This window comes from Crocodylus siamensis, chromosome 2 (assembly GCF_052110815.1).
Source record: "Crocodylus siamensis isolate JL-2025a chromosome 2, ASM5211081v1, whole genome shotgun sequence".
Lineage (NCBI taxonomy): Eukaryota > Metazoa > Chordata > Crocodylia > Crocodylidae > Crocodylus > Crocodylus siamensis.
The window spans coordinates 54,322,425-54,348,745 of NC_143396.1; the positions used below are offsets into that span (position 1 = coordinate 54,322,425).

The 26,321-nt window shown below is 40.9% G+C and overlaps 1 protein-coding gene across 2 annotated transcripts in view; it reads right to left on the bottom strand.

Annotated features, from left to right (window-relative positions):
* The window catches only part of TEC (tec protein tyrosine kinase), an 88,589-nt gene that overhangs the window by 5,231 nt on the left and 57,037 nt on the right, over nt 1-26,321 (bottom strand). For both annotated transcript variants that reach the window (XM_090035886.1, XM_090035885.1), the window contains exons 3-15: nt 20,723-20,824; nt 18,318-18,399; nt 15,250-15,378; nt 13,287-13,327; nt 11,775-11,959; nt 10,659-10,724; nt 7,953-8,007; nt 7,688-7,767; nt 6,820-6,953; nt 4,739-4,813; nt 3,803-3,974; nt 2,777-2,993; nt 212-276 (exon numbers count right to left, since the gene is read on the bottom strand). In XM_090035886.1, coding sequence (XP_089892012.1) covers nt 212-276; nt 2,777-2,993; nt 3,803-3,974; nt 4,739-4,813; nt 6,820-6,953; nt 7,688-7,767; nt 7,953-8,007; nt 10,659-10,724; nt 11,775-11,959; nt 13,287-13,327; nt 15,250-15,378; nt 18,318-18,399; nt 20,723-20,824 — 1,403 coding nt within the window. The remainder of the gene's footprint in view (nt 1-211; nt 277-2,776; nt 2,994-3,802; nt 3,975-4,738; nt 4,814-6,819; nt 6,954-7,687; nt 7,768-7,952; nt 8,008-10,658; nt 10,725-11,774; nt 11,960-13,286; nt 13,328-15,249; nt 15,379-18,317; nt 18,400-20,722; nt 20,825-26,321) is intronic.

Sequence of the window (26,321 nt, forward strand, 5' to 3'; positions counted from 1 at the left end):
AAAAGTGGTGCAGAACAGAGGATAGAGCCTAGTCTGTATATCGTGTTCAGAGGAAATGGGAACTACAAAAAGCCCCATGTAACTGTTTGGGTACACTTAATATATAAAACATATGATTTTGCTTTTTCCACTTTAAAAAGTGCAAAATAGCCACAAATATTATGTTCATTTAATTTAAAAAATGTATATGCACATACAGACTTAGCCATACCTTGTCATTCCAAAATCAGACACTTTCACCACTCCCGATTCATTCACTAAACAGTTTCTGGCAGCCTGAAAAAGGAATAATTTTATACATCAACGATGAGGAAAAATATAAATAAGGAGGAGCTAAAATGAAATTATATTAGTTGTACATTACATTACATTCTACCATCTCTAAACAAACAGAAATCCCACTAAGTTTTATTGGGCTTCTGTTCAGCTTAAGTTGCATGATTTGGCATTTTTTGCTGTGAAGCCCAATTTGTAATTAATACTGAGAAACAAAACACTGTGTTCTATACACTGTGTTTCTACATGGGAGACCCTCTTCTTTCATAAACATCACACCTAGAAGCACATGACTAGAAGGCATGTCTTGCATCACAGAGGCTAGTCGCCTGCTATTCCAGCCACTTCATTCTTTTGTTTATATCAGCATAGATCAAAGTCAGTCAGAGTTAGAGCTACCCCAATGTAAACCAAAATTTATCTCAGAAATTATGGTAAATAATTTAACCCAGTCTTAGAGTGATGTTGTAGCCATGATGGTCCAGGAATTATGCAAGATGCAAAGGTTTTCTGGGATGATATCTTTTATTGGTTCAACTGCATAATTAGCATAAAATTAGACAAGCTTTTGAATGCATCTGAACTTTAGGCCAACTATGCAGTTAGTTCAAGATATCACCCAAAACATTTTACTTTATCATGTAACTCAGTAAGATTCTATCCATCACTATTTCTCATTCACTGAGCTGTAATTCTGGAGACTCAGTTCTACTCTGGCTTACTCTAGTGCAAGACAGATACAACTTCTGGTCCCTGCTGCCTATCTTTTTGGCATCTCAGAACCTACTCATTTCCAATTTTCCTTTCATTTAAGGTTTAACTCATGGCAATGATAGAGAGTAGTGGTATTGCGCTTAATTTAGGACCTTGTTACACATTGCAATTTTTGCTGCTCAAATACTGATCAGTGGTGGTGCTAGCTCAGGTTTGGAGCAGTTATACATTCAAGCCAGTAAGGGCCTTGAGGACTGAAAGGGAAGAATCCCCCAACCTCCACTCCCATTCTGGGCTTCCCCCTGCCCCCTGTGAGTCTGCTCCTTGGGGTTCCCTCCCTGCTCCCCTCTTCCCCCAGGGCTCCACCCCTGCCTCCCCAGCTTACTTGCACCTGCCTTCTGTCCTGTGGGGATGTGGGAGTGTGGGGTATTCACACTAATGTATAGACCAATGTGTAGCTACTCTAGGCCAGCACAAGCTGGGTAACACAGACCAGAAATAGACCTAGGCTGGAGTGGAGTAACTTTAACCTGCCTAAAGTCTATTTATAACTAATTTCACATGTTAATGTGTGGACAATCCAATGGTTAAGAGCTCTAGCAGCCACCTAAAATGAGCATGCAATAAGATCCTTACAGTTGTAAGTCACAGAAACATCCCATTCTACTCTTAATATGATACAACAGTTTGTTACTGTAAGAAAAGGACATAACTTGTATGCTTTGGGTTAAAATTTACCATTAATGTGATTGCCAATCATGTTAACACAGTATGAAAGATAGATCAATTCCTGTGATCTGAAATTTCCTTTTATATTTTATTTAATACCATGCAATAAATTCCATTGTGCAATTTAATATAGAACATTTTCAAGACACAATTCCATTTATTTTTACTCTGTGTGCTATATTTTTACTAACCGTTGTGCTACCATAAATCGCTGAATGATTCCTGTTATGAAACAAGATAAATAATAATCTTCGAACGCATCCAGACGAGTATGCATATGTGGTACATGGTGACACAGACCCGTCTGCAGGCACTCCCTGAGCTGCTAATTTGTAGAGAGGGGGTGTTTTCTGACACCAGGAAATTCCAGTGTCAAAAAAATCTGCACTAGAAAACAGCAGGGCAGTACATGTGGCAGCAGCGTGTGCTACCTAAAACCAGAAGCAGGTGGGCCAGAGCCACACTCCAGCTGCCAGCCAGGCTCTCTGCTATCAGATCACTACTGCTGGGGCCCCAGGAAGCTCCCAGGACCCCAGGTAAGGCTGCTGGGGCCAGCCCAGGTGCTGGCCCCAGCCACCCCTACCCCACCAGGGACAACTTGTGTGCATAAACAGGTGTTCCCCCGGGACAAGTTGCAGCAGCACAATTATATGCTGCTGATATTTGTCCCCAGGGAAACACACATGTGCTATCATCTGGACATACCTCTCAAGTGTAAATATATGTGCTACTGAAAACAAACTCTTTAGGCTACATGGAATTCTGAATAGTGATTAATAATACTGCGTTTTTGCACAGAATACGAAGTTCATCATATGAACTTTATTACAAACATTTCAGAGAGATTTCAGACCCACTCCTTATGCAGAAATTAACTTCTTATCCTAATTCAGAACAAACAATTAGTAGTATTTTGTTTAATTTTAACAGAAATAGTTAAATAATAGGGCTGGGGGATTGAGAACATTCTGAATAACAGAAATAGTTTGTTACCCTTGGCTTCTAATGTCCAAATATAAATTTTAAAAAAATAGTAAATAAATCAACATGGTGTTACCAGATCTCTGTGGATAAAGCTGTTGGTCTCCAGATACTCCATTCCTTCACATATATCTTGGCACACAGTCAGGAGGGCATCTCTACTCATACGTCCACGTTTTTGTCTCAGGTAATTCAGGAGGCAGCCATGTTCCATGAACTCAGTCACTATGTAAATAGGTTTCTGCTGCGTACAGACCCCATACAGCTGAACTAATTTAGGATGTGTTAGCTTCCTTTGAAGATCAAAAATATATTTACTGTTATTTACCCTGCTTCAAAAAAAGTTATACAGATCTTATGTGGACGTAAAAGTATTATATAAAAAACAGTACACAGCAGCAGTGGATCAAGGATTTCCCAAATGGGAGTGCATGGGCAACAACATGCACTGAAGAGGTCACTGCACCTCCCGCTCCCAGCCTATACCATCCCCACCAATGCAGGAAGACCACTCTTGGCAACCTCCAAGGATTTTAAATCCCTAAAGCAAGTGAAAATCCCACCTCACTGACTTTTCCTTGCTCCCCCATCTACAGCTGCTGCTTCTTCCCCTTTCCTAGGGGTGGGGGAAGCTTCAAAGTCATTCCTGCCTGCTCCAGCCAGGCTGCATGGGGGCTGAGGTCAGCGACAGTGGCAGTAGCAGTGATAAGCAGGAATGATGGGTGCCCCAAGCCTGTCAGTCCCCCAGGAGCAGGCACAGGGAGTGGGTCTCTGGCCAAAAAATCAAATTGCTGCTACTGCTGTGTCCAGCTCCTGTGTAGCTGGTGGAGTGGACACAAGTGGCTTTGAAGCTTACCCTGCCCCTAGAATAGCAGAGAAAGCAGAAGCTGAAAAGCGGGAGAGTGGAGAAGGGGAGGGATGTTCAGAGAGGACAGAGGAGGATTCCTAACTGCTTTGGGGACTTTAAAAAAAATCCCCAGAGACTCCCATATAGTGCAGTCCAATCCAAAAACTGCACAACTGCACCCACTCTGGATCTGCCTCTGGTACACAGTATCAGAAATCTGAAGTCTGCTATCTAAAGTACTTAACAATAACTTACATCATGACTTTAGCTTCCTCTATGAAGTCCTCCTCATACATTGCACCTTCTCGGATTGCTTTGATGGCTACCTTATACTGTGCCCTCCATTTGCCAAGTCGCACTACTCCAAAAAGACCACTCCCCAATTCTCTCATGAATGTCAGTTCTGATGGATTAATTTCCCATTTCTCTGTAAGAAAGAAAAACCAAGGATTGTTATATGTATATGCACACTGAATGTATGGTGATAGAATAAGGTGTTGAACTGCTTACAGATTGGGTATAAAGCTCCTTATGACCAGTTTGAAAGTGTCCTAGTTTTTATCACCTAAAGTGTGGATAAATTATGAAACAGCTACAATTTATTAGGAGCTGCTAATTGAGCTAGAAAAACCCTTTAAAAACAAAAACAAAAAACACAACACAACATTATTACATGCTGATATTGTATTATCAGACTTGGCTCAGCATGCTGCTATAATCAAAAACTGTGCCCATTCACTGAAGCTGTACAACCTGCCTAGGCAATGACTGAAATACTAAGGAGGAGCCAGAGCATTTAATTCCATTCTTTGTTTAAGAAATCAAGGGGCCAAATTTGAGGAGGGGACGTTTAAGAGCGGCAAGGTATGACCCTCTAATGGAAGCAAATATCAGAATGTCCACTGGGGCACTGAATACTTGTAGAGGGCCAGGTATATACTTTCTGAACCCTTCCATCACTTCTCCCTGACAATATACTTCGCTCACCCACCCTTGCATTGCTGTCCATGTTGTGGGTCCCCAAAGCCATCTTCTCTGGAGGGTTTAATGGTTGACCATGGAAACAAGTAAAATGCAGATTGACAATATGAAATCAAACTTCTGTTGTTTTTCATATGTCATGTCAGTTTAGTTTTATTAAATGAAATGCTGCCTAAAAAAGTTAGGTAATATAAGAGAGGTGTTGATTACCATAGCTGAACCCTGCAGTAGTGGGTGCAGGCTTCATTTTTGGAGTCACTGGATATCTCAGCCTTGTAACCAGACCTAAAGTTCAAAGAAAGTTCATAAATGGATCAAGTCCTGTCTCTGAAATAGCATAAAGCAGTGCAAAAATATGAATTATCCCCTATCCCATTTCAAACCCATGAAAGGATATTGATTTATCCTTTAGAAAGAAGACAGAATTGATTTTTTTTCCAATATAGTTTGTTTTTGCCATTTCTTAAATAAATTAAAAATGGGAATCACTGATGATGCTACAGCATCTGTAAAATTAAGAGCATGCATTTTGCTTGATAAATTAGCTACATTTTTATTTTTGAAATACTGAACATTTTACAGCTAGCATAGCACCAGTTTTTCTTGCACAAGATCTGCATTTACTGTAGTTCAAATGGAAAAATTCTGTAAAAGGTGTATTGTCAGAAGAGTTATGATTTTTACATACAACTCCCATTAGCAATAAAAGGAATCACGTTCATCCAGATTAGGGTTCTGAGTATTCTTTTAAAATGTATTATGAAAAGACAAAGACTATGATGATAAATGAAAAATAGATTAAGTAGAGGAAAGAAAGGAAATTAAAAAAAAAAGCCAAGGATTGTTATCTTTTGGAGAACCATGCATTTAGGCAATTACCTTGGTGCCAAATGTAGTATTTGACTGCAGAACTAGTTATATATTTTACTGAGAACAAAACTATGCATGTTTAATAGATAACAAAACATGTTTGGGTACTTGTCAGAGGGCCACTGGTCCACCTGAATTTAACGTTAAGATATTTCAAATCGAAACTGGGAGAGGGGATGACCACAGTCTGGAAACGACTGAAGAACATTAATTATTTCCATTTCCATGCACTGTGCCAGATACCAAAGTGCACACTTAATGACCAAGTGGATTCTGGCTGCACAGCCACAGGAACTTAACCACAGATGCCAGGACGATCTTTTTGTACCACATGGCTGGTGTTGGGTTTCCTAAATTAAATCACTTTCAGGGCTGGCAGAAGGGTTGTGCCTTGGACATCAGTGTACAAATTCTAGCTGCCATCTGAATAGTTTACTAACAGGCATCACCTAAAATCTTCAGGCTTATGCTGAAAAAAATCAGTGAGCAGTATCAATGGCGAGAGAGTGCACATCTGCTGTACTTCTCCGGCTTCCTGCATATGTCTCTATAGTTTCTGCCATTCTTTAAAGCAATCATTTAATTGGGGTCTAATGAATTTTATTCCCCATTCCTAAAATGGCATGACCTCCCATAACAGACACATACAGCAGGTAATGCAATTTTGAGAATAGGGCATAACATTCCTCAGACCCCAATCATACAACTGCCAGCTGCCACTGCATGGAAAGCCCTGCATCAGAAGCCCAAGGCTGTTCCCTGCCCAATCCTGATGGCAGGGCTCCCCCATGTGACAGGTTGTCTGCTTTGACTACAGCCCATGCTTAAGCAGGAAGGCACGGCCATTTGAAGTGGTATATGCAGATGGAGAGTAAGAAGCTCAAATCATGTCACATATCAGTGTGGGCCAACCCTTTTGACAGATGTGCTACAAATTAGCCTCACACCTCCCCCAAGTGCCAAGTCAATCCTTTTCCCTTACCCAATATGCTGCTCAGCTTTCTGGTTCCCAATCAAGCTGCTGCTCTGCTTTCTGTTTCCTGCCAGATCTGATGTTCTGCCTTATACTCCCTGCCCTATCTGTCAGTGTGCTGCCCATCCCCTCCCCAACATACCACATGCCATATGCACAGAAGCTGCCCATACTAAGTGTGACACCTATGCCACAGGTTGGCCACCTCTGCCATAAAGGTAATGCCTGACAAGGCTCTAAACCATAGCCAAGGCATCTAACCCACTGGGAAGGAAGCGGATAGGAGATATAAAAAGCAGTCAAAATTCAACAGAAAGAATATAGCAATGACTCCACATATTTTAGAACAAACCTTAAAAACTTGGAGTAGGAGGGCAACTATTTAAAAACTGCATCCCTTTCCTACCGAAACCAGCTTCCATTTAATTAAATCAAAACAAATATTTACCTGCTGCATTATGTTTATGATACTCAATTATCTCTGGTATGGAGTCAAAAAGATGTTTTTCTGCTAGGTAATACTGCTTCGGTGACATCGCTGTTTCTTTTATATGGTAGTGTCTTATTCCTGATGAACCTTCTCTAAAGAAACAAAAATTAAAATGCAATGAGAGGTACATGTTAAATAGGAAATGAAACAATGTTTCATATACTGGATGATAAATACTGTCCAGTAACTTTCATAAATTATACTTTATGTAGCTTTGCAAGATGGATAAATAGGAACAAATGGTATACTTCTGCTTTATACCCCATACAACAAATGCAGACAACCATGTGATTATGATCATAGCCTCACTCATCTGTTCCTGCTTTGTCTGTGCCCAAACCCAACTATTAGAATAGACAGAAGACATGCTCAGGGCCCCTCTAAGCTGTCTACCCTGCCTTAATGCTAGACTTGAGAACAGGGAAATTGGGCCAAGTGGGTTGGGTTTGTTTCTCATAAAGACAATGCTGCCTTTGGCAAGGAGGTGGTATAGACATACCCTCAGATACCCTTTTGATGTTAACACATTTGCACTACCCCCCAATGTGCAAATTTTGCATTAAAGACCAAAAACACCATAACATTAAGCCAAAACTTTGACAATTCATGTCTGAACTAGTAAGTTACCCAAATTTTAAGAAGGTTCTATGTAATTTACTTCCAACTCCAGTAAAAATGTGTTCAACACTTTGAAAAGGGAACCAACCTTAAGCATTCACTTTCTAAAATTCTGGTTTTGTTTCTCTGTTGAAGTCTTTCAGTCCATCCATCTATGCAAACCAAATTAAAACAAAAGAGGGCATGGCCCATTGCCACTGTAACTTACCCTCCAAATTTTGTATACAGGGACACAGTGTACAGTCCTGGCTGACTTGAGTCTCTCACCACAAAGCCACCTTCTTTATCCTAAAATTCAAATACAATGATGTTATGCCTCAAGCAGTTTACTGTATTTCTTCATAGATGTGCTCTCTGTTATCTCTGAGTCAAAGTTAAATGATCATCTTATTAATAAAATAAGGTACTATAAGTGAATGCATTTACCAATTTTGTGCTAGGTAAATGCATGTTCCAATAATGTAAGTACTCACCTCATTTCTAAGGAGTTGTTCTGCTTTGCTTCTGTTCAGATTCCTGCAATACCATCTGAACAAAAAAGATGACAAAAATCTTAAGTATTTAAAATGTTTTTTAATAAAAAAATCAAATAAAAACAAAGCATAATATACTTACTGAGAGAAGTTAAAGTGATTCAGCATACTGTGTGATATGTAAGGAAAAAACTAAATCTATTGAACCATAGTGAATTTGCAAAACAATGGTTCAGCCATTATCACATTCTGTAGTGTATAGGCAAAACAATATTCTAAAATTAATCCAGTGAGATCCTACAGAAGCACAGAATCCAATAAAGCTCAGGATATATAACTCTCTGCAACAGAAATACCAGTCAAGAACATGTTTTTTTAAAGATATCATTTCAATGCATGCCCTAAATAATGGCAATCTGAAAAATGTCAACTGCTTTTTCAAAACACTGTATAAGCCCTAATCATAGAGAGTGTGGACCAATATAGCAGTTATACCAATCACGAACTATGTGAGTGTAAGCTGTTCTAGTATCAAATATATCTGTTCTTTTGTCTGCTCCTACAGTCTGCATCCAGACAAGCACAGACATGTGGTATGTAGCACTGCAGACCCATATGCAGCGCCACACACTGCACAAAGTAGGCATTCCCTGAGCTGCTGCCTTGCAGTGCAGGGGATAGGGAAGGGAGAATTGACCCTAGGAGATCCCAAGGTCAAAAAACCCATGCCAAAAAAAAGCAGGGTAGTGCACATGGCTGCAGGACGTCCCACCCAAAACTGGAGCCTGGCCAGCTCCAGCTGCCAGCCAGGCTCCCAGCTTCAGAAGCATCATGGCTGTGGCTCCCCAAGGCCCCCAGGTAAGCATATTGGGGCCAGCACAGTTGCTGGCCCCAGCCTCCCCTACCCCACTTAGGGTAACCTGCTGTGCACCAGAGCACACTTGGCACAAGTGTTCCTTAAGGACAAGTAGCAGCAGCACAACATGTACTGCTGCTACTTGTCCCCAGGGAAACAAACGTGAGCCTGATTTTTAGCTGTAACTGATGTATGCAGAAAGCAAGTCAGGAGTCAATTAAATCAATCCCCTCTACCAAGCTAGAACAAGCAAAGGGCAGTTCAAATGGATGCCATTTTCAGATGGTCCCTAGCAGTTAAAGACAGCAGGGGATCAGTATGGCACAGAAGCAGCCAGTTACATCCCCTGCTACAATGGCAGTAGCTTGGGAAGTAACATTCAAGCTACATTCTACATCAGTTCTACAACACCAGAGGCACTCTTGCTCCCTGAATTGGTTACAAAATCACAAGGATAAGACAGGCATGTTGTGATATACTAAGGCTAGAAATAGATATCATCAAAAGAAGTGGATCAGCTGTACCAGGATACATCCTGCCACAACTGATCCATTTCACTGGGTGAAAACACACTTTGACTGTTGTCTTGCCCATTGATGCTGTGGGACAAACAAGCCATATGTTCTTCTGGAATTCCTGTGCAGGAGTGGGCCCCTCAAGCCCAAGGAATCCCTATACAGCTTTCCCTGCGTAAAGAGACACCTGAGGGAATCTCTGTACACAGGGGAAAATGGAGTTTCTTGTGCGATATTTATGGTGATACAAAGACAAGGAAAGGCACCATCTGTTTCTACCCTAAGTGGCTTCAACAGACAGGGTAACTCAATTACTTCCTAATCACTTTATCCAGCACAGATCTGGGCAAAATCAGAGTGACAGCTTCAAAAACCAGAGAACAATATGCTTTGGAAAAGAATTAGTAACCTCAGCTAACAAAGATTAACAAATACAACAACAACAAGACCCTGTCTTCACCCAGAAACTAGAAATGGGAAGAAGAAAGTTTTTTGGAGCAGAGCTTTGAAAATATGGAAATATAACATGTCTTTACAGACTTAAATGTTCTTTTCTTATGGTCTGAGTTGATTTAAAATGCAGGAATGCATATAAAACATGACAATTTTATGCCTGTTTTTACTCACGACCTGAAGTTTCAATATTAAAAAAATCATTTTAAAATCAGATTAGTGGTGACATTCATAACAGTATACATTTCTATCTTTCTGTGTCTTGTAATGAGCTCAAAATTACCCATGTTGTCCAAAATCAGCAAGAACCTGACATTAATAAAAGCCCAGTAGTACCTTCAAGACTGTTTTGGCTTATAAACTGATTAAATGTGCTAATATTTAAAGTATACACAGAGTTATCTTTTGAAGTTTGAACTTCTTGGTCTGGAATCTCTGGTCTGGTATGTTTACTTTGTTCAGTTAACAATCTTTGCTTGGGCACAAAGAAAAGAGAACACAGATTTACTCATACTGTCAGAAGACAGTATTTTCAGATGACCATCACACCATTGACTACATGCAGTTTCATTACAGATGAAGGTCATTTAATGTTTCTCTTAATCTATCAATGTTTTTGCTGTTGACTGACTGAAAACTACATCCTGATTCTCCTACTCACCTCACTGTAAATCAGGACACATACCTCAGTGACAACAATGCAGGTGAAAGGAAAAAACAGGAAAAATATGCACATTTAATATATTTTTCAGAAGGTTCATCTTTGAGCTCAATTTCATAACCTATCATTTATACAGAATTTTAAATATGGTTTCCTTGCATTTGCTAATATTTAATGTTTATTGTCTTCTATTTCCTATTTTTATGAAAGTTTTCACTTACTCATATTGGTCAAGGTTGTTGGACTTCTTTCCTGTCACATAATTGCTTGGAATGTATCCTATATTTCTAGAAAGAGAGAAACATTGCACAATAAATTTTAATCATGATATAATCCAAAAAAAAAAGTAGAAAATTCATGTTTTCATCTACTAAAAAGAAGTCACCTGTAATTATCTACCTCAGTAGTCTCCAAAGTGGGGTGCATGCACCCCACGGGGTGCATAAGACAATCCATTGGGGTGTGGGAAGAAAATATTAGAACTTCCATTTATTTTTATATAAATATAGATATATTGAGGGTGTGTGCTCAAAAACTTTTTACTGATAGGGGTGCGCGATCAAAAAAGTTTAGAGACCACTGATCTACCTTATTACTGATCAGTTTAAATTCTCATGAGAGAGAGAGGGTTTTTTTACCCAGATTTATTTTCCTTGCATCTAATGAAGTTACAATGTATACAGAAGTGTCCAGGTTTAATTTCTGAGCCTAACTACTCCTCCTGTACAAGAGCCAGTAAAGGGGAGCAATATGAATAGCCATACTAGCTCTCTACTTTGGCTGCCCCCTACTTCATCACAAGAAATAGTCTCTAAACAGTGCTGTCAGAAGAGATGAGGTACTTATTGTTCCTAAAATACATATTATCACAACCACCGTACTGCGATTTATTAACACAAAATTACCCTGAACTATTTTTTTCACCAAGGAACTGGTGAATTTTGAAGCATGAAAATTCTCATTAAGACCAGTGCAAGATGTCTGAAACAACTTCCAAACACATAGGGAAAGGTTTCTGAATTTTTTAACCTATAAAAATGAAAAAGTTGGTAAAATTTAGTTATTGCCTAACAAGAAACCTATGCATACAAATCCCCAACTCTACAGAATGATCCCAGAGTTAGTACAGATCCTCTTGGCTCTAGGGAGTTCTAGAAAGGCATAAGGTCCTGATCCATGCAGAATCTAGGATTGGAGTCCAAGATCAGATAAAGATCACTAAATCATACCCAATTTCCATGTCCATCATTCATGATATTATATATAGGACAAAACAACCTAAAATTATAGCCAGGGGTAGCCTTATTTACACCATGATGGGTGGAAATGCTGCTTACCCATGTTTATCTCTTGCTTTCCACCAATGCATGTCATTTTTCTCTATTATTGTATATTCTTCACCTTTTTCCAATCTTAAATCATGATGTTCTGCAGGCAGAAAATCATACATTGCTACTACTATTTCTTCTTCCTCTTCATCTTCACTTTGCTCAGCTGGGGGAACAGGTGGTGGAGGCCTCCGCTGAAAATGATATAAAATTATTAGTGTTCCATTGTACTCAAGCAAAATACTGTAACAGACAAAGACTAGACTAGTTCTGTGCTAGTTTAATAACCTACTTTAAGAAATTCCTCTAACCCATTCAATACATATTTTTAAGTAGGATTTTTTAATCATGTTAAATGTCAATTTAATTTTTAATTCACAGATTCATTATATAAGGGCCCAAACCTACAAATACTTATCGCCCACAGTAAAGCTTTGACATTGTGAATGGCCCAGGTTAATGTCAGGAGGGTTTTCAAAGTCATAATTGCTGTGGGCTCAAACCAATTCCTGCTACACTCAGTGGAAAATGCATGTATGCTGATACTCAGTATAACCTGAAGCTGGCCCTATGGCACCGGTTCTCGACCTTTTAAGACTCTAGGCCCACCTCCATAGATTTTCAGAATTTAGTGGCATCCCTTTTAAAGAGTTTACTTCTTAGAGTGCTTACTTTCTTGCACCCACAGCACCCTTCAAAATATCTTTCAGTGTAGCAAGGCAGGCAGCAGTGGATAACGTACCCCTGATAGCTTGAGGGAGTGGTGGTACAGTGCCCAGCAGTGGCAGGGGCTGCTTGTTGGGGCAGTTTGTGGAGATTGGGATAGGTCATTAGTATCCAGGAGGAGGCCCTTGTCCCTGAAGGAGGTGAAAGGGGATGACAATGGCCACTGGAGGCACAGACTGGTGCCAGAGCAGGGTGGTGGGGGCAGAGCCCTGCTGTACTCTGCTCTTTCTGCCTCTTCCTTGCCCCCAACTCCACATCTGAGGGGCTGAGCATGGCCTCTGCTGCTGTGGCTGCTCCTCTGGGGACCTGAATGCCAGTGACCAGAGCCTCCGTTCCCCCAGAGAGACGCTGGGCTAAAAAAAGCACAGCTCTATGTCAGAGTGCACCCCTTGAAACACGGGGGCAGTCAGCACAAGGTCTACCAGCGGGGAGGAGCTGCACTTTTCAGCTTAGCTCCTTCCCCTGCTCCTGAAGCTGAAATACTGCCAGAACGCTGGAACAGGCAGAGGATGCTTCGTGTGTGGATGAGCCAGCATTTACCTCCTCTCACAGAGGCCAGGTACTATGGCTTCCTTCAAAGGATGTCATGGCACCCCAGTTGAGAATCCCTGTTCTATGGATCTAAACCAAAAGCCCACTGAAGTCAACAGTGCTTTTATATTAACTTCAGTCAACACTTACAGGAATGGATCATCAACATAGAATGAATTTAGTATAATGGAACTAAATACTGTATTTAAAATATTTCTCAATCAACTACATTAAGCTATTCAGTGTTCTAAAAATTCTACCAACCGTATTTTTTATTGGTAGTGGAGAAGCAGAATTCCTTATACCTAAAAGAAACACAGTAGAAGGAATATGTTACACTTATAGATGGATTGATTAATGATCATTATAAAACATTTTTAAAATTCAGATAAAATGTTAACATTTTAGTCAGCCTTCTTGTTAATATAAATGTCACAGTCACATAAAACAGAACCCAGTTCTGTAAAACCATACTTAAGACAAAAGGCTAAATCTAGTATGGGTATCGATGCCAGATCTGAAAAGAGACTTGTATTTATAGTGCAACTTAGGAAGAATTTATGTACCTAAGCCCAAGAACAGGATTCACAAAAACCCCTGCCTACTCATTTAGACAAACAAGAAAACATAGGTGCTATAAATTCAGCTTCAGCACCATCCTCTTAGGTGTCCATTCAAATTTTTATGGCTGCACAGATGCCAAGCAGAGGTCCATGCCCTTTGTTGTGCTGCAAGTGCCCAAATTTGTGGCCATGACATAGGTGGTACGAATTTGTGCAGCTATTTTGCAGCAGATGTCTGTTTGATTTATGGCAGGAGACCATGGACAGCCCAGAGCTGCCTACATTCTCCAGCCACCCCAGGAAAGTGCTCCCAGGTCTTCAGGGACCTGACCCTGCACACAACACGCATTCTCATTCTCGGGGCATGCAGACTTCTGCTTCTGAAGCACCAGGAGCACCTGCCCAGCTTCTCCTATTTGCAGAGGTGTATCCCAAGTCAGACTCTCCAGATGCACAACTCTGGAAATGGGGAAACCAAAGGTCTCCCCTTCTGTAGAGATGCATGCTCAGACACCCTGATTTAGGGTGCATTTCTTCAAATGGAGAAACTCCAAGCTCCCCTAAATGCAGACAAACACCTGGGAATTCCCTGGGTGCTCCTCTGCTAGGGAGGAAACCTGGGGTTCCTCCATTTGCAGAGATGTATCCAAGTGTTTTCCCCTCCCTTCCAGATTGGGCCCCAGCCACTCCCAGGAATGCAGGGGCCCAACCCTGCAGGGAAACTGGTGATGCCTGGTTTGACCAATGAAGTAGACAATGAGTTCAGTACCCACAGCAATATCCACTCACAAGTATTGCAGGTGAGCGTGGTAACCCTGTATTCAACATCTGGCTTACAGTACTTGTTCAGAAAGTGAAAGAGCTTGGTTTTTAGCCCTCCTCCAACTGTGGAAATTCAACCCATATCTTTAACCTCATACGGAGGTGCCTAGCTAGTAGGCTAGACTGGGCTGAGCTAAGGCACCCTACATCCCCTGTTGAAGCTGGGCCACTGTGCAGGAAGGTATGCATGAGTCAGAGCCAGAAGGAGAACAAGCAAAAGAGAGGGTCACTATAGCTTAATGGTTACGGTATATCAGCATTTATCATTTCTCTGAGTAAGCAAAGTCCCATGTTTTGATCCCCTCTCCCAGGTCTATTTCTCTATTTTACATCTAATAGTCACTAGATAAAATACAGGAAGAGTCCTAGGAGCAGAGACAGGTTCCAAATGTGCATGTTTACATAATGCCTAAATTATACATGGTCAAACTATAACTAGGGAAACAGGACAAAATGTCCTTACATATATTGATACTGATTTTCTTATTTCATTTTCACACTGGTACAGTTATATTGGCTTGAGAACAGTTGTTCTTGATTTATATCAATCAGTGTCTGAAGTCATTTATTTGATCTGTAAAGCTGAATGAAACTTCACAGCTTTTTTTTTTTTTTTTTTTTAGTATAAAATGAAATTTTAGATCAACTGAAGTATTTTGTGAATACGTCAATTTTTTTCTGAATTATTTCAGCTGGAAAAACAGAATAATTTCAGAAAAAAGTCAGAATATTCCCCTCAACATTTTTTAATTATATGCCTTTTCCCCCCAACCCAATTTGAAATGTTTCAATTTGAAGTTTCCTTCAGTTTTAATAAGACAAGAGTTTTAACATGCACTTACTGTTTTCAAAAAGGTTGTATTTTTCACAGCCAGGTGCACATTTTTCTGTTTGTCTGCAACACTGATAAATCCCCTCTGTCCAGAATTTAGGATGATACTTTACCATTATGTTGTTGTTGTTCTTTATTTCTACAAAAAGTAAATGGTATATAATTTAAAGTACCAAACCTTTTCATAAGAATGATTTCATATTATTAATACATAGTACTGTAATACTATTATTATGGGGCATAACAATAACTTTTTTGTTACTTAAACTAGTATAACTATTTTTCAAGTATGCATTATGTGTTAACATGAATGTCATACAGTGATAAGAGAGAACTTCCTTAGGATAATAGAGCACTCAAGAACACTTTTAGGAGGCAAGGTTATAGCAAATTGTATGCTTAACAATTAACTTTAGTGGAGTTGGATAACAAAGCCTTGCATTTTAGGAAAGAACACTTGGTTTGTGAACTTGGGATAGGGACAGAAGTTATATCTAAACTGCCTGAAGTCATCAGACACTGGTTTAAACCTATAACAGAACAGAAGTTCAGTGCACATAAACCAGTTTCAAAATGGCTGAACCTGGTTTAAGATAAACCTGGTTGAATGTAGTATCAGACTTAACTGATTTGGGTCAAACTTCCACCCCAGATCCCTTCCTGGTTCAAGTTAAATCAGAGTCTCCCAGCTTCCCAGCATGCTTTCCAGCCCTGGGCTGTGCTGTCTGCTCCAGGAAAGAAGGGGAAAGTTGATTGGGGGGGGGGGGAGAGACTGCCCCTCCACAGGCAAACCCCAGCTGGGATCTGGGACCAGGGAAGGGGTTAAATTTCCCTTCTCCCAAGTACGGAGCTGCCCTGCTCTGCTAAAAATTTACTGCTAGCTTGCAACTATAGACTATGAATCCCAGAGGCACCTGGAAGCAGGAAGAGGAAGTGATGAGCAACCATGCAAAGTTCTGCTACTGTTAATCTAGACTGCAAATCCCAGAGACCTTGTGGGCAGCACAAAGCAGCAGCAGCAGCAGCAGAAAGTTGGTTATATTCCAGAGAGCTGTGCTGTAGCACCCTCCAGCTTCTGGCCTGAGCCACTGCAGGCATATGGCTGCATTTCCTGAATCAAAAGTGACTGTATGTCCAGTTGTTTCTCGGTTTAATCTCTGCAGTGTAGACTAACTTGCAAAGACTGAATCAATTCAGCCCCGGGCTTTCTGACTGTCTGTACTTAGCCTTGGTAGCAGGTATTTATATGTTTGTACTGTGCAATGACATCCTACTGTAGGATTTAGGTTGCTGGGTGCTACCATAATGCCAGTAATTTCAGGATAGCTTTAATTATGATAAGCATCATAGTGTAGCATATCATAAAATCGCATGACATCGGAAAAAGGCAATATAACTAAATGATTTATCTAGTCACAGTATAGTTGTGCAGTTTCTGAAGACCTTAGGGCCTCCATTCCAGAAACATAAATTTAACAGGCAAATAAGGAGAGAGACCAACAAGGATTATATCCTCTTTGTTCTCAGAGGGACCAACTTTATTGAACTCAATCTGAACTTTTACTTGTACTAACTATAAACAGCTTTAAACTATAAAGTTGTATGGTACTATAAACTGTGCTGTACTGTACTATAAACTGTTTACTTGTACTATAAACAGCTGTTTTATTTTAGAAAAAGTTCCTAAAAGAAAAAGTGACCTTCCAACTTGTGCCTGCTTTAGCAGAGACAATGGGAATGATGTCTACAGCAGTGAAAACCTTTTGAAACATTCTGCAGAGGCTAATTTTTCATTATGTTTTATAAATACTCCTATATATCTGTATGCTTTACTATACCTGAAATATGCGATTACAGAGTGCATGGTCTGCCTTGGATAATTTGGCATATGCTATGGTCAAACTAAGGGCCAGATTGTATATGTATAAAATTAAGGTACAACTGGAGTCTTACTGTTCAGGGTAGCACAAGGGCTGTTCCTTCATAAGGATGTGCAATACCCCCAGAGAGGCAGGGATAAGGTGGGCTAATAGTGCTGCAACCCTACTGAGCAGCTAAATAGTTAGAAGCTTACAGCTACTCCCAAAGAAGTTTGGTGGGCACCAGCAAGTACTCTGCCTTTATGTACTTGGGAACCTCATTAGTCATTCTGCTTCATCTGGCCCAATTGTTTCACACTGCCCCCAGTTCAAGGCTGGCTGCACTTTACAAGTATGACTGAGCCCTAGGTGAATGTAGTTATATTGAGAAGGCACACAGATATGCACTGATATAGGCTAACTAACCAAGTTACATACAGAGCACAAGCTTTCATGGGCTGGAGCTCACTTCATCAGATAATGTGTAGTTATGTGTCAGAGTACATGGTCACAATTTGTACAACAAAAATTCCCAAATGGGATACCCTTTAAAATGGGAAAAAATCCAACAGGCACAAAACTAGTAGAGCTAGATCCTATGTCTCCATCCCTTCACACCCACAGTGAAGCATATCACAGAAAAGTAGAACTGGAAGAGGCCTCCAAAGGTCATCTAGTACAGCCCCCAGCCTGAGGCAGGATCATCCCTATCCAAACCATCCTATAGAAACCCTTGTATAATCTATTACTAAAACTACACAGGCAACCTGTCACATAACCACAAGGCATAGCACCCTAACCTCCCACAGATAAAGCAGGAGTAATTAGGTAACCAGAGAAAATCAGACCCATATTTCACAGTAATCTTTTAATATAAATATATTTTACAATAATATTTAAGCATAAATGTATGTTGAATAGACGATCAAGAGCATTAACTAATATATGTAATATTCTCTAATAAAACTTAACAACTTGCACAATATCATAAGGCCAAATTCTGTTTTCTATTATGCTGTTTAAACTGAGAACAATTCCAGTGGAATTCATGAGGTTATTTCATTTTGGCAATGGTCCAGTTGAAAGCGAAATGTTGTTGCATGTGATGTGAACCCAGCTGGTATTGCCCAACACACTTATCACCCCAAATTGTCCATAATATATATTTTTTATAGTGTCACCTCTGTTTCAAATATTATCTTTAAGCAACCTTCATTACCTTCTTTCAGATTGCGCACCCATTGATCCCTACTTTGTGCACTGGGTGCAAAAATATACAGTGTATTAGAATCGTACACAACCTGAAAATAAGCAAAGATATACAGAAACAATTTTAACTTTTTTCTCAGTAAATAACACAGAATAAAGCATACATTTCTTTATTGTTTTTCCTCAGCAAAACCATAAGTGCAAAACCATAAGTTCTATTTACTTTAGACTGAGTAAAATGAAAAATATCAAAAATATGAAAAGTGAAAGAACCATCCTAAAACCATCCTGATGTGCAGGAAGACTAGGAAGTAGACAAATTGGAGGACAGGACCAAAAGAAATCTCATGAAATTCAATAAGGAAAACTGCATAGTCCTGCACTTAGGACAGAACAATCCCATGCACTGATACAGGTTGGGGACCAGGCATGGCTGGTGAACTCAAGATTGGTGGGGCAGTGGAGCATCCCATGGGAGAGGGGCAGGTGGGGTGGTTTAGAGCCAGCCAGGAAAGGGAAGGGGGGAGGCAGGGGGAGGAGGGAGGCAGGGCTCGCAGTTGGCCGGGCACTCCAGCCAGTAACAGGGAAGGCTGCAAACCTCCCCCACCATGGCACATTTCACTGTCCCACCAGTCTGACTTCACCAGCTGTGCTTCCTGCTGGGGACCAACTGGTTAGCAGCATCTCTGCAGCAAAGAACCTGGGGGTATAGTGGACAATAAGCTGAATATGAGTCAATAGTGTGCCCTTGTTTCAAAGAAGGCTAACAGTAGGGCTGTGCAAAGCTTCAGTAGGTGATCTGATTCAGAGGAGATTCGGTCCAATTTGGTGGCCAAATTTCCAAATCGAATCAGGAGACTAATTAAAGGGTCCAAAGTGAATCAGAAGCCTCCAAATCAATTCGGAAAAGATTTGGCACTGCTTCAGAGATTCTACCATAGACTTAACAGGCAGCAGTCCTCACCACACTGAACACACCTGCCTCCAGCTGGTAAATGTATTGTAGTAGGCGGAGGGGGGAAAGAACGGGCATGGCGGAGGGAGGGATTGGGGCTGGCTAGGACAAGCTGGAGCAGGGGGGCATGGGAGTGGCAGGTGCTGGGAGTGGGGGCTATGCCCAGCTGCCACTTGCCCAGCTGGGCATAGCCCCCACTCCCACTTGCCCAGCCAGGGAGGGGGAGCGCAGGATACAAGCACTGCCACCGCTTGCCCAAAAAGGGTGGGCGGGGGGGGCATGGAATGCAGGCACAACAGCACTGGGAACAGGGGCTATGCCCTGCTGCTGCTTGCCCCCTGCCACACCTGCATCACGCCCCCCACCTGCTCTGGCTGGGCAAGTGGCAGCAGGGCATAGCCCCCACTTCCAGTGCTGCCGCACCCATATCCCACACCCCCCCACCCTCTCCCTGAGTCCAGCACACCCCCGACTGGGCAGCTTTTCCCAGCCCCAATCCCTCCCTCTCCCATGCACCTTCCCTCCCCACTCTGCCTATCACAACAGACTTACTGTCTGGAGGCAGCTGTCCAACGTGGTGAGGACTGCTGCCTATTTAGTCTATGGTCGAATCTCCAGATTTGATTTGGCCGAATCAAATTGGGACACTGATTCAAATCTCCCAATTGTCCCTCCGATCTGGCTGAATCCGAATCCAAAGTGAATACTTCCTGCTTTTTCCAGGCCTAGCTGATAGCATATTGGGCTAGATTAGTAGGAGTGTTGTCAGCAGATCAAGGGATGTGATTATTCCCTTCTATTTGGCTCTGGTGAGGCCACATCTGCAGTACTGTGCCCAGTGCTGGGCTTCCACTACAGAAAGGATTCTGACAAACTCGATAGAGTCCAGCAGAGGGCAACAAAAATGGTTTGGACGCTGAGGACACAATTTATGATGAGAAAAGGCTGAAGAAACTGGGCGTATAAAGTCTGGAGAAGAGAAGACTGAAGGGAGATTTAATAGCAGCCTGAAACAGGGTTACAAAGAGGATGGAGCTAGACTGTTGTTCGTGGTGGCAGAGGACAGAACAAGGAACTATGGCCTCACATTCCAATAAGGGAAATTTAGGTTAGATATAAGGAAAAACTCTCTCACTAAGAGGGTAGTAAAGCAGTAGAACAGGATCCCCAGAGAGGTTGTGGAATCTCCATACTTAGAGGTTTTTAAGACCTGGGTAGAGAAACCCTTGACTAGGATGATCTTGTTGGAGATAATCCTACTATGAGCAGGGGGTTGGACTTCGTGACCTCCTGAGGTCCCTTTCAACCCTTATTTTCTATGGTTCTAAGATCAAACACTCCAATATAAGATTAAAACAATTTGTGTGTAATTCAAATTATGCACATGAATAACACATGTAAAATGACACAGTTCCACTGAAAGGATTATATTCTATTTTACATAAACTAAATGATTTTACCTGAAATGGATATTTGTTTTGACAGGGAATAACACCATCATTCTTCACAATCTCAACACATTTGATTTTTGCAATATCAACTGATCCCTTCCTGTATTTTTTCTGTTAAAAAATAAGAAAGAAAAGTAGTAAGATACAAGGGAAGATTGATACATTTAAGGCCTCTTCTCTCATTCATAAAACTAGCAGAGGAAGCCCCACCTCATTGCCATCTTTCAAAATTATGAAAGCCACCATATGACACCAGAATCTAACAAAACCTCAATGTCTAGCATATATCATTATTAAGATATTCAGTGAAGACACTTGATGCAGAAACTGTTCAGTTCTGAAGCTGTAATGCAGTTGTAACTCAGACTCACCATAAAAATAGCTACTAGAATCAGGAAATAACTCATACTTCTTAAGAGCTGAATCACATTAACAGGAAGGTCAAGAAGAAAGCACCTATGTGCCTATTTTTGCTCATCTGAAAAACTGGGAGTAGACAACATGATAAAATAAATGTAAAACTGCTCTAAGAGAATGAGTAGAGTTAGCCCCTCAAACAACACCACATATTTGTTCTCACTAACCTTAAATTATAGACATTTTAACAAAGCTGTTGTATCTCTTTTTCCTAAAATGAGTTGAAGGAAAACGACTGGGCCACATCTCACCCTGTAAGGAACAAGGACTAGTTCAGCGTTTTGCTCATAGAGGGCTCCACATAACTCTGATGAGCAAGTGAGCAGAAAGAGTTAGAAAAGAAAGTGGTTTGAATGATGGTAGGTAGGGATCAGGGACAAGTATAGCAAGAGAAGACTATGGGGAAAGGTGGGCAGCAGGCTGAAGGCAGCAGCCTGATGGTAGAAGTAAGGCTATGAACAGATGTTGTTTTGTCACAGGATTGGCTGTGCTGGGATGTCCTAAGATAGCTGATCTGATTAACTGGCACGTACAAACATCACCTGGGGCCACTGCCCAGAAGGATCAGGCCCCTGATGCTCTGGGGACTTTAGGGGCCTGAATCCTTTGGAACAACAGCCCTAGGTGCCTGGCTCCTACCCAGGCAACCCTGTCAGGTTCCCTTGCTCTGCAGTGTAAGAGAGACACCTGAGAATCACCTGCCCAGAGAGGCTGAAAAGCACAGGTAGCCCTGAGCTACAGGAATCATGCCATAAATTAGCAGGAATCCTCCCTGATAAAGTGCAACAAAACTGTTACAAGAAATCATTGCGCAAACATTTTCGAGCACTTGAAGCAGAACAAAGTTTCTTTCTCAACTTGTGCTCCCAGAAACATGTTTATGGCAGCACAAGGGTGATGTCTGTTTGCACTTTTAAACACTTAAAAAAAAAAAAAAAAAAAAAAAAACTTATCCTGAGAGCTGGGCCTGGAAGACAGAGGCCAGCAGCAGATTACTCCTGGCTGAAGCTGCAACCATAAAGGGAATTTTTAAAAAAAATTAGGCATAAGAGACACCACAGAACTGGACAACTGCTCACCAAACAGCTTATTCTACAGGTGCAGACGAAACATTTTCTTCATTTCAGTTTATTCAATTTAATCAATTCAATGGGGAATGTTGAAAACGGGCTGGGATTGAAAACAAAGCGAAGCCTTTTTTCCTGTTCTAATTTATGTCTAACAGTGAGATAGTTTCATAGATGTTAGCGGCTGGAAGGAACCATAAAAATAACAGACTGAGATTGAAAACAAAGCAAAGCCTTTTTTCCTGTTCTAATTTATGACCAACAGTGAGATAGTTTCATAGATGTTAGCGGCTGGAAGGAACCATAAAAATAACCAGTTCAATTCACCAACTACAGATTGTACTTAATTTGTTTAGTAAATCAAGTTAAAGGCAAAACATGTTTTGATAATCTTATTTTTCCCTTACATATATAGGGAATTTAAAGGAGTTGTATTCAAAATAGTTCTTTAATTCTTCAATAATTCTTTTTTAATAAATTCCAATTGCCATCCAAATACATGTTTTCAAAATCATAAGTAAAATAAATTGTTTAGTAAATTCATTATTTTATAATATAAAAAAGAAAACTGAAGAATGTCAATACATGTAGTTAAGCTATATAATTGATCAAATAAATGTATATACAACAGATATACTACCATATTTACTTGCATCTAAAATTACTTTGAATTTAAGATGACCCCCAGTAATTAGATTCTACATATGGAAAGTGGACACATTTGTTATAATTTTCTAGGTATATAATCTAATTATTAGAGGTTTGTCTTGAATTTGTCCCCTTCCCACTGCTACAGCAGGGGAAATCATGGCTGGAAAGGGGGAGGGGGGAGGAAGTCAGGTGGCCCTCTTGCTCTCTACTTCACCCCCCCCCCAACTTTTCCTCTGGCAGCCCCTTCCCCTCCCCTTATTGTCAGACCCTGCTCATGCTCCGTTCCCTCTCTGAGCATGTGGAAATGAGGGGCCAACAGAAGCTAATTTGAAGCAAGGGACCAAAAACCACTGACATAAACATACCTGTAGTCATTTGTATATATGTAAAATAATATGGGTACCTACAGACTTGGGTCATTCAGAACTGATGCATTTAAATCTCGTTTGCAAACTGCGACAAGTTTCAGCACAGGTATTCCATAAACATACTTTGAACAGCATTTCTGTACCTACTTATTTTTAGTACAAACCATGCATGACATTAGGCCAAAGACAAAAGGTTCATGACTTATCATAGAGTTATTGGCTGGGTCCCAGCAGAGTCAACAGCACTTCAAGCCCTGGTGACCCCACAGTCCAGCACTGCTCAGTATGTGTGTATACTCCAGATACCCCTTACAAAGGATTCATGTGCTAATTAGCCCTCTAACCATGAATGGAAACAGGCATTCTTGTCATGAATTCTGAGACTCTCCAAAAACTTATATGCAGATGAGGCTTGGGGCTGCCTACTCTGGCTCTACCCCATGAAAGGCAGGGCCATACCAGTCACATGCAACAGGCTGAGATGACAGAGCCTCTCATTTACATAGACCTTTAGTAATATTTGCTATTTAAAGCTGGTGAACAAATAGGGAACACTGGAAACAGGAAAGCAAATCGCTACTCAGCTGTCAGAGTAAAGAGGAAATTGAAATGCATTTGGTAAGTGTGGTTCACCATGACTTGAAAAAGGGGAAATAAGCACAATGGGTCCTTTTTCTTATTCAGATGGGATGCACTAACCTACCCTGCTGAAAAGTTCTCATTGGTATGTATGCCCAATATGGGCTGTGTGTTTTACAGGCACGCTGTGTGGGTTGCATTCAGTTAGCTTAACATTTCCATTACTGAGCACATGCTGTTTCTTGCAACAATTTAGTAACAGACAGGGGTGACATGTAGGAGGTGCACACAATGCACTCCCTGCAAAATGAGCCCAGACAGACTTAATTTATCCTATTTGCAAAAATAAACACTTTAAAAGAAGGGATTTTTTCTAAGTGTATTATTCAGCAGCTGTCACAGTGCGGTCTCTGATCTAAATGGGGTCCCTAGGTCCTACAAGAATAATTACATACAAAACCCTATCTAAAAACAACTGCAAAGTCAAGCACTCAAAAGTTAGGAAACAGCTAAGTTGCTTCCATGACCTTAGTTTGCCTCCTTACATGTGCTATGCTTTATGATAATCTTCTACTGTATGATCACATACCATATTTTCTTCACAGCCCTCCATCCTTTAGTAAGTATATTCTATATATTTTATATTTCTTTTAATCCTCATTGGGTAGCTTTATTTACTGCACACCATTCAGCACTGAAAATACAATTATTTGTACAATTGTACCTTTAAGGGATCAATGCTGTGGTACATGCAGGCTCTTGTCATGCAATTCATAAGGAGCTGAATTTGAGACAATAAATGAAGCAATCTCTGTCAAGTACCTTGTCTCAGTATACAGGGTTGTTGGTTGTAGCCATGTTGGTCTAAGGACATATGCAGGCAAGGTTCTTTGGGTAGATGTGATATCTTTTATTAGACCAACTAAATAGTTGGGGGAAGTTCCTTGCAAGCTTTTGGTCAAACACCCTTGTTCAGGCATTGGGAGACTCTGCTGCTGTTATGAATTCTCCAAGACCGAAAAGAAGCTAAAACTTCTTCAGGGCACAAAAAAGCTAAATCTTCTTTCGGCCACACACAACCTTCTTCAGGCATTTGGAGAACTTATAACAGCAACAGTCTCCCAATGCCTGAACAAGGATGTTTGTGTCCAAAAGCTTGCAAAGAACTTTTTTCCAACTATTTAGTTGGTTTAATAAAAGACATCATATCTACACAAAGAAACTTGCCTGTTTGTCTCACTATAGTTCCTCAAAACTATGGAGCATGAGGAGTAAAGAAGCAGTTACTAGCTCCAGAGTTGAGACTTTGTGAATGTGGAAGACATGTGAACGAGGAAGTTCAAAGAGTACTTAAGGGTAAAGTTGCACTTTACACTTACACTCAGGTCTCTCTTTATGCAAATTTGTTTGGTAAGAATTCACTTACATGTGATGACTTTATTTATACCAGAAACTTTGTGTGAGAAAAATCTGATCTTACGTGAAGTCAGCCAGCAATGAGCTCCCTGCAGGCTGGCAGAGTTCCAGCCTGCAGGGAGCTGGGAGGAAGCGGGAGAAAGGTAGTGCGACAGGGGACACCACATGCATATACAGTACATGTACGTGGCCCCAAGTAGCCTCCAGGGCAGCTCCAGCAGCTAAGTGTGGGGAAGTGGGGGAATGAGACCCCTGTAGGGAGGGAGCTGGGCAGAGCTGAGGCTGCTGTCCAGCCAGGGGGTGCTCAGGGCCCGGGGCTGCAGCGTGCAGCTGCAGGGCCCCAGCGGGTAGCAGGACGGAGTCCCTGGTGGCTCATGGAGATAAAAGCAAGCTATTTGTGGTTAACCAGAGTCCCAGGATGCACTCATCCCAGGATCCCTTTCCCCCTCTCCACCCAGAGCAGGGATATAGTCCAATTGTTCTGGCTGAACCACGCCCTTGTTCACCAACCGTTCAGTGGCAAGTCAGAGCTGTGCAGGAAAGTTATGGGTCAATACTGTTAAGTGCAACTCTCAGCACGTTTGAACATTAACACCACTTAACATTCTACAGAATTAGTATGGTCTAAGCATAATACGCAAATTCTCCCTTACTCGGTCTGTAAAGAATGAGTGCCGCTAAAAGGAAAGTAAGATAGTTAGAAATAGCCTTATATTGACAGTGGCTGTTTGCAAAGTATTTGATGTATTTAATTGTTTTCAGTTAATTCAGACAAGATGCTAAACAGGAAACTGTAGAATAAAATTTAAGGATCACTGCACTCCTCCAGATAAAACACATGACAGAAATATTTTTAAATCACAGGATGCAAAAGGAAGATGAAACTACAAGAGACAAGGATAAGATTCAGATGGAAAACGATCTTAATAAAAAGTGATCCAAAATGAATCTAATAAAATTCAGTAATAACTGGAGGAAAGTCCTACAGCACCTTCCTGCCAAAAATAAGAACACACACATTTCAAATCCCTGTTCTAAAGCACAAAGGCATTATATTTTCCAAAAACAATTCTTAATGCTAATTTAGCATGGGTTGAACACCATTTTCCA